Genomic DNA, 7,980 nt, shown 5'->3' with positions numbered 1-7,980 from the left:
TGGGAAGAAAGAAGAGCAGGATCCCAGCCTCCCTGGGCGCTCTCGCTGGGTCTCCTTTCCATCTGTGTGCAGTAAGAGTTGGGCCAGGGGGCTCTGAGGAAGGACCTCCAGCTCTGCTCACTGCCTGGGGAAGGGGATGGAGAGGGGTGTTGGCTGGGGAGGCCTGAAGTAGTGGGCTGGGGGTGCTAGGAAGACCCCTGCCTCCCGGCCCAGGAGCGAGGGGCTGAGCAGCTCTGAGAGTGGAGTCCCATGTTTGTAAACATCATTAATCAGGGATTAGCAGATGGGCATGCTAACTGCACCTGTGGAAGCCAGAGACCTCAAGGTTGATTACATTTGCAAACTGTGGGGCCCCCTGGCACCTGGCCTTGCAGGAGGGGGGAGGGGGTCGAGTTTAGGACCCCAGCCTGGGGGAGGGTACTGGCCATTTAAGCTCCTGCCAAAAAAAGAAAAAGATGCCAGCCCTGGAGGGGGGCAGGGGTGCTGGCCACAACTGAGCTGCTCTGGGAACACCAACCTTCTGAGACCTGTCCGCTCTTGGCTGGGGGACCCTGACAGAGGAGGGTCCTGCAAATGTCATTTCAACCCCCGCCCCTCCCCCAACTCCCTCTGTTCTTGGCGGTAAACCATTGTGTATTGCAGCTGAAAGGGGCCCTAGAGCCTATGGGGAAATTGAGGCCAGGTTGGTAGGAGGGCAGAGCCCAGTGCCCTGACCTCTAGGTTGGCCCCCAGGTGCTGTGAGAACACCTTGAAGTCTGAGGGCATGGGGCTGAGGGCTTTACGTGCACCACCTCATAATGATCCATACCACGATCCTCCAAGGTGGACACTACTGTCCCCATTTACAGATGAGGAAAACCAAGGCTTGGAAAAGTTAAAGGACATGTCCACATTTACACCACTAGCAAGTGTCAGACTTGGAACTCAAAGCAAACACTGCTGAATAGCCAAGGTCATGTTCTCAGCCACCACTGTGCTCTCCTCTGGCTGCATCCCGTCCCTGCCGCCCTTCATACCCATGGCCACAGCCACCCCAGCTCCTGGGCTTTTAGCCGCGCTTGCTGAGCTGAGCAGCCTCTATGAAGCCAGCACCAGAGGCCACGTGAAAAGAGAAGCAGGCCTCATCCTCGGCCTTAGGGCCTCAGGTGCATTTTCTTCGTCTTGGGAGTGCCTGGTTTGCATGACATAACTACACACCTGTGTGTACCTGGCAGGTAATTAGGGCCTCAGTTCCCTTTGGTCCAAGTGAACCTGTCTTCCCAGAGGACAGCCAGCCTGCTGCCCAGGGGGTGAAGCAGGGAGGAGCCGCCTGGGCCTGGCTGTTTGCCCAGGGGAGTGGCCCTCTAGGTGGCCCAGACCACTGGGAATCAGAAAGCTGATGACAGCAGGCCCAAGGCAGGTTAGATAGGGTTCCAGACACCACGGAGGAGTCCGTGGGAAGGAGGGGGCTCTGGACCCCAAGGACACCAAACCCCAACTTCTAGGTTCCATGCTGGGTTTAGTTCTAGAGAGCAGAACTAAATTCTGTACCCACACATGCAGGGGAGCACCAGGACACCTCAGTTTGTTTTCATCAGGTCTATTGGTCTGGGTTCTCCAGAGAAACAGAACCAGTAGGATATATATATATAAACATCCACATACAGATACACACTATGTATGTTATAAGGAACTGGGTCATGTGATTATAGAGGCTGACAAGCCCCAAGTTCGGCAGGGTGGGGCTAGACACTCAGAAGAGCTGATGATGTAGTCCCCATCTGAAGGCCAGCCAGCTCGAGACCCAGGAAGAGGCCATGTTTCAGTTCCAAAAAGCAGGGAGAATCCTCTTACTTGCAGAAGGGTCAGCCTTTTTGTTCTATTCGGATCTTCAACTGATTGGATAAGGCCCATCACACTGGGGAGGGCAATCTGCTTTACTCAGTCTACCAATTTAAATGCTAATCTCATCCAAACACACCATCACAGAACCACCGAGAATAATGTTTGACCAAATATCCAGTCACCCCATGGCCCAGTCAGGTTGACACATAAACTGAACCCTCACATCCAGGTTTGTATTATCATGTGTCAGTCTTGGGGTGCACAGCCCTGTAGTTTACAGAATACTTTTTATTTTTACAACCTCCCTATTGGGGAGGGGGTAGCCGGAGCAGGTGGTGATGGCACTATCCCTATTTTACAGATGAGGAGACCAAGACACCATCCGGATAGGAAGCCACAGAGTCAGGGCTGGATCCAGCATCTTCTGAAGAACCTTGGGGACAGGTGAAAGGTTGCTCGGCCCAAACTTTCAGGCATGCACTCAAAAGCATAGGTGTGAATGATGTGGAAGCAGCTGGACACCTGCGGGTGGTTTGAGAGCCAGCGATTCTCGAACTGGTTGCACGCTGGCATCAGCTGGGGAACTCTTAAGAAATGCTGGTGCCTGACACCTTCCCCAGAGATGCCAATCTAATCAGCCTGGTGCCTCTGGGCACCTGGACTATTAAATGATGCCTCCACCCACCCACTCCCTGATCCCAGGACACTAAGGCACAGCCACAGTTAAAAACCACACTAGGCTCTTGGTCAAGAGTGCAGCAGGGATATGGGAGGTGGTGCAGTACACCCAAGATGGACACGTGCCAGCAGAGGTCAGAGCCTGTGTGGCAGTCAGGGACAGAGCTCAAGGGGGGACCCGGGCAATGGAGATCTATGGCGTTTATGAAGGGATTTCTTCCTCCTTCTTGAGAGGAATAACTTTGAATTTAAAGCCATCTAAGGCATTTTTAAAACAAATTCAAATGTCTTTCTAAACTGGCATCACCATTAGAATTCCAAGATAAATCCATCCCACAGAGAAAAGGGCAGTACTACTTACCAAGCACCTATGATATGTAAGGCACTGAGTTCCTATCACCCTCTATATCCTCCCGGCCACCCAAGAAGGTACGATTATCCCCCTTTGACGGAGAAGGGGGCTGAGGCGCAGGTGGGTAATGAAATGGCCAAGGTCACACAGCATCGGGATCCGCACCTAGGGCTGCTGTCCTCCAGATCCATGCTCCAGAGCACTGGTTCTCAACCAGGAGCGATTCTGTCCCCCAGCGGACACGTGGCAGTGTCTGGAGACATTTTTGGTTGTCACAACTAGGGGGAGAAGGCTGCTACCAGCATCTGGGCCTCTGGGCAGAGGCCAGAGATGCTGCTAAACGTCCTACAGTGCATAGGACAGGCCTTCACAACAGTTACCCAGCCCAGAACGTCAGTATTGCTGAGGCTGAGAAAACTAGTGGTTCCCAGTCTGGGCTGCACATGAAACCCATCTGGGAAGCTTTAAAAATTCAGATGTTCATGTTGCACACTGACCAATTACATCAGGCTGGGAGGGGTGGGTCCCCAGTGTCACTTGTTTTTTAAAGTTTGCCAGGTGGTTCCAATGTGCAGCCAACACTGCTCTAAGTTACTTATCCTAGTGGCCTCTGCTCCACTTGTGGGACCCTGGGGGAGGAGTACCAAAGTTGTCTGGGTTGTACAATAAACAGCAATGCTGCGAGGTCCTCACCACCTCCAGGAATCAAAGGCCAAGGCTCTGGTTCGGCGGGTCCCTCCACAGAGGCAGACTGACTGATGACTCACCATGGGGGTTACTGGTGGGCCAGTAGGGCGAGAGATATTTGTTAATCGTTCCCCTGCCTCTGGGTGGGGAGGGGGGGCGGGCGGGGAGGGCCACAGCCAGGAATCTCCCCAGGTGGCTGTGAAAGCCGCCCGAATACTATGGACCAAAGAGCGAGGCTGCCACCTAATGGAGAAATCAGATATAATGGCTCACTGGTTGAGGGCCTGCTGGATACCAGGTGATGTTTTATTGGATTCTCACAACAGCCCTGTGAGAGAGGTGGAGACAAGGGCCCCGAGACACAAAAAGATGAAGCCACGTGCGCAAGGCCCCAGTAGGGCAGGGTTTGAGCCTGGATTTGCACCTGTCTGGCCCGCAAGAGAGCCCCGGGCTTCCCTCTACATTCTCACGCTGGTCCAAGAGGAAGAGGACCCCTGGACTGGGCCGCTTGATTCCCTTCTGATGTCTGAACTTCCCCTTGACTTCCAGGCAGGGCCTGGAAAGAAAGAGACCCTCTGTCCCAGCACAGCCTGGAAATTAACAAGCTGCCATCTCCAATTGCAAGTCCAAAGCCAAAACGGGAAACTGAACTTCCTCTGGTCTCCACCACAAAGCTCCCAGCCCCGGGAGAGCGGTTTATAAACATGGGCCTGGGTGCACATACTCAGGCAAGAAGGCAAGAGACCCCAGCACATTCAAGCGTGTGGATGTGTGTGCCCCCACAGCACACACACACCTCGGACGGTCCAAGTCAGCCCCCGTCTTGCCTCTCCTTTTCTCATCCCGAGGACAGTCCTGGGTGCTGAGCCACTCTGGGCACTTCAGACGAGGCCGAGGGATCTTGGGGGCCTTGAAGAGCTTGCTCTCTCTTCCCTTCCACCGGGAAACCCGTCCTCTGGCTGCAAATGGAGTGAAGAAGAATTCCTGCACAGACAGAAGGACAACGATGGAGAAGAGGAGGGACCATGTGCCAGGCACTCCCTCACCTCATCCTCAAGAGGATGTAGGTATTTTCCTCATTTGGCACATAAAGCAACAGAGACACAGAAAGACTGAGAAACTTGTTTAGGATGAACCAGCTGTACATGTGTGATTAAAGGGAGAGAAGTAAGGGGAGTGGAGACTCACCTGCAGCCACGGAGACATTTAAGGATTCGAGTCCAGGAGGCAGCTGCCGGCCGGGTCGGATGCTAAGGAGAAGCTGGCAGGAGGCCTGCACCTCCCGGGACAGACCAGAGCCCTCGTTCCCTGCAGGGTACGGGGGCCAGAGGGTTAGGGAGGCCCCAGCTGTTCACACAGGCACTCAGAAAATGCACGTCTGAGCACAGAAAAGCAGGGGCATCCACCTACCCAGCACTAGAAGAGTAGGCCGGTCCCAGAGGAACTCCAAGCAATTAGTGATGGGGATCTCAGAAGACAGGGAGATCTCAGGCCCCGGGCAGCCCACCGTGCCAGCCACGAGCCAGCCCTGCTGGGATTTGGCCTGAAACAGGGAAGAAGAAATCATGCTCGCTCACCAAACCTTCATCAGAGCCCCGGCCTTGCCCATATATTCATTCCCTCGCTGAGCCACTAGATTCAGTCAGTAGTTATTAAGCACCTAGAACGGGCAGGTTCTGTTCTAGGCACTCGCATAAGGAAATGAACAAAACAGGCCCAAATCCCATCCTCGTAGAAGGGTGGTCAGGGAAGGCCTCACTGAAGTGACGTTTGAATGCAGACCTGAAGGAGGTGAGGGAGCACCACGTAGACATCTGGGGGAGGAATATTCTAGGCAGAGATCAGTAAGTGCAAAGGCCCAGAGGCGGGTGCTTACCTGGCATGCATGAGGAACAGCAGAACAAGGTGGCCAGTGGAAAGGGAGCCACTGAGACAGGAGAGGAAACAAAGGGCCATGTGAGGTAGGACCTCAAAAGCCACTGGAAGGCCTTTGGCTTTTACTCTGAGAGATGCAAAGGCTTTGAAAGTTTTTTGAGCAGAGAACTAGTGACATGGTCTGGCTTATGTCTCTACAGAATCACTCTGCCTATGTTGAGAGCCACTAGCAGAAACAAGCAGACCAGTTAGGTTTCTGCAATGATACATGCTAGAGATGATGGTGGCTTGGACCAGAGTGGTAACAGTGGAGATGGTGAGAAATGGTGAGAATGTGGAAATAACATCAAGGTAAAAACAAAAGGATATGCCAACAGGTGGGACATGGTGAGAGTAGGAAGAATCAAGGAGGGTGCCAAGGTTTTGGGGCGTAAACAACCGAAGGCATGGAGGAGTTGCCATCAACTGAGCTGGGTAAGTCTGCAAAAGGAACAGGAACAACATTTGGAAATCTTGTTTGAAATGACCATAAGACAGAAAAAAAGAGCTGTTGAGCAGGCAACTACATATGTAAATCTGAGGTTCAGGAGCAAGATCCAGGAGGGATCCAAGTTTGGGAGGCATTCGAATATAGATGGCATTTAAAGCCATCAGATTGGATGCGGCCAACAAGAAATGAATATATACAGAAAAGAGATCCAAGGGCTGTGACTTGGGAGCCCTGGGAGAGGATGGTCAGGGAAGCTGCTAAATACAGGGCAGTACTGCCCCCTTGTGTCCAGCAAGGGAAGCACAGCTGAAGAAAAATGTGTATGGACCAGGAGAGGGGTTTTATTAATACTTAGGTTTGCCCCTTCCTTCTTAGGTATCGAAGTGGTTTTTTTGGTGGTGGTGGTGGTTTTGAGGGTTTCTTTTGTTGCTTTGTTTCTTCGCTTGTGGGAGGGACGAGGGGAAAGGCATAGACTAGTCCCTGTTCAGGTTGCCTTTCAAGCCGCGCCCCTCCTGGAGGAACCAGGAGCCATCTGTTCCTCACAGCTGAGCATTTACTGAATACCTGCTTACTGGGCAGTGAGGCACTGCGTAAACCCGCAGGAGGCGCAAAGATGTACGCCTCGGAAGGGAGTGCAGTAAAAGTCCCTAACATCAGATTCTGCTCCGTGCGTGTGTGCTTTCCTTTTTTTTGGCCGCGCCGCGGGGCGTGTGGGATCTTAGACTCCGACCGCGGATGGAACCCGCCCCCCCTGAATTTGAAGCGCGGAGTCTTAACCACTGGACTGCCAGGGAAGTCCTACCATGTGTGGTTTTTAAAACTCCGGATCTTTCTCTTCCTAAAGGGATTTAGAAGGATGTAGGAAGCGATACAAACACGCCCTCTTCTCTCCCTTTCGTCCATCAGCTGCTAGCTGGGGGCCCTTGGAGAGACTTAACTTGGCTCATTTCTTCTCCTTTACTGACACCCCGCCTCCCCTCCTTCTCCGCGCCATTACCTGTAAAAAACCGGCCAGGTCATCAGTGGAGAACACGTCCATCACCTCCATAGCCCCGGCGCTGGCCTTGCTGACTACAGGACTGAGCGGGCAGCTGCAAGGTTTCCCCATGCCACCGTATGAGGCTGGGTGATCTCAAGCCCGGTGCCGTGCCCTCCCCCCAGCCCCCAAGAGTTAGGGGTGAGAATTTTGGCGTTGGGGAGGCCTGGCTGAGGGACCACCCAAGGGTCAAGGTGCTTAGGAACTCGGCTGCGCCTCCAAATTGGGGCACACGGGGAATAAGGGGAGGCCATGCCTGTTTCTCCGGCTGGTGATGACTTTATCCACTCCGAGAAAGTGAGCGGAGCGCAGCACGGCCCCAAGATTCCGGGGATCCTGTAGCCCCTCGAGGACAAGCCACAGCTGCTGGGGGTCGTCTCCTGGCCGAGCCTCCCCGGCCTCAGCCCAGGGCCGGGGCCGCAGCGGGCTCACTTCCATGCAGACGCCCTGGTGGACCTGGTAGCGGCACAGGACGTCCAGCTTCCGCCGACTGGGCCGCAGAACAGGGATGTCCCGCGCCTCAGCCGCGCGCAGCAGCTCGGCCCGCTCCCCCTGCAGCCTGGACCTACCGGCCTGGAGCAGGAGCCGGGCCACGCGGCGGCGGGCGGCCCGCAGAGCCAGGAGACACGGGGACAAGCCAAACAGAAGCTCCAGCCCCCCGGCCGGCCGCGGAGTCGGCGCCAGGTCATCCAGGAGCAGGCGGCTTAGCTCCTCCCCGCCGGGCCGCTCCCCACGCCCCAACGCTTGGGAGAAACGACGCGTGAGGAGGCGACCGCAGCAATGCCAGGTCGCGCCCCCGACGGCCGAGAGCAGTGCCATGGTCGATGCCCCAGCTGCGTCCTCAGGAGTGGTCAACCCCGCCGGGGCGCGCTCTCAGGCCCCGAAAGCGGGTGAAGGGGACCCGAAGGCTGCTCCCGGCCCACCCCCTCAGATACAGGAAAGGCCAGGATTCCCAGTCGTGTGCTGGCCAGAACCCGGCCGCGGAACTTAGACAGGCCCCTCCCGGCCCCGACGTGAGCCGCTCCGCTTCCGCGTTCG

General features: G+C 55.2%; 1 protein-coding gene across 2 annotated transcripts; it reads right to left on the bottom strand.

Moving 5' to 3' along the window:
- Positions 1–3,810: 3,810 nt before the first annotated feature.
- Positions 3,811–7,942, bottom strand: MRM1 (mitochondrial rRNA methyltransferase 1). 2 transcript variants are annotated; one of them, XM_022552644.3, is made up of 5 exons: positions 7,199–7,942; positions 6,904–6,997; positions 4,952–5,084; positions 4,730–4,849; positions 3,811–4,525 (listed from the first exon to the last, which is right to left on the bottom strand). In XM_022552644.3, exons 1-5 carry the CDS (start codon positions 7,759–7,761, stop codon positions 4,380–4,382), a joined length of 1,056 nt encoding a protein of 351 aa, XP_022408352.1. In that variant the 5' UTR covers positions 7,762–7,942; the 3' UTR covers positions 3,811–4,379. The 2 variants fall into 2 exon arrangements, with proteins under 2 accessions (XP_022408352.1, XP_022408353.1); XM_022552645.3 differs by lacking the exons at positions 3,811–4,525; positions 4,730–4,849; positions 4,952–5,084 and adding an exon at positions 5,091–5,896 and having other exon boundaries at positions 7,199–7,908.
- Between the last annotated feature and the right edge of the window lie 38 nt (positions 7,943–7,980).

The sequence above is a fragment of the Delphinapterus leucas genome, chromosome 19 (genome assembly GCF_059928025.1).
Source record: "Delphinapterus leucas isolate spDelLeu-1000000601 "Yukka" chromosome 19, BTC_Dleu_Yukka2, whole genome shotgun sequence".
In the NCBI taxonomy this organism is placed as follows: domain Eukaryota; kingdom Metazoa; phylum Chordata; class Mammalia; order Artiodactyla; family Monodontidae; genus Delphinapterus; species Delphinapterus leucas.
Note: the sequence above shows the minus strand (reverse complement) of the source record. Positions and strands in the feature narration are given on the sequence as shown.

Coding starts and splice junctions, on each gene's coding strand:
- MRM1 (XM_022552644.3), bottom strand. CDS start 7,761: ATGGCACTGCTCTCGGCCGTCGGGGGCGCGACCTGGCATTGCTGCGGT. Junction 6,998..7,198: donor ATCACCAGCCGGAGAAACAG/GCATGGCCTCCC, acceptor GAAACCTTGCAG/CTGCCCGCTCAGTCCTGTAG. Junction 5,085..6,903: donor ACCTGGCCGGTTTTTTACAG/GTAATGGCGCGG, acceptor TCCCTGTTTCAG/GCCAAATCCCAGCAGGGCTG.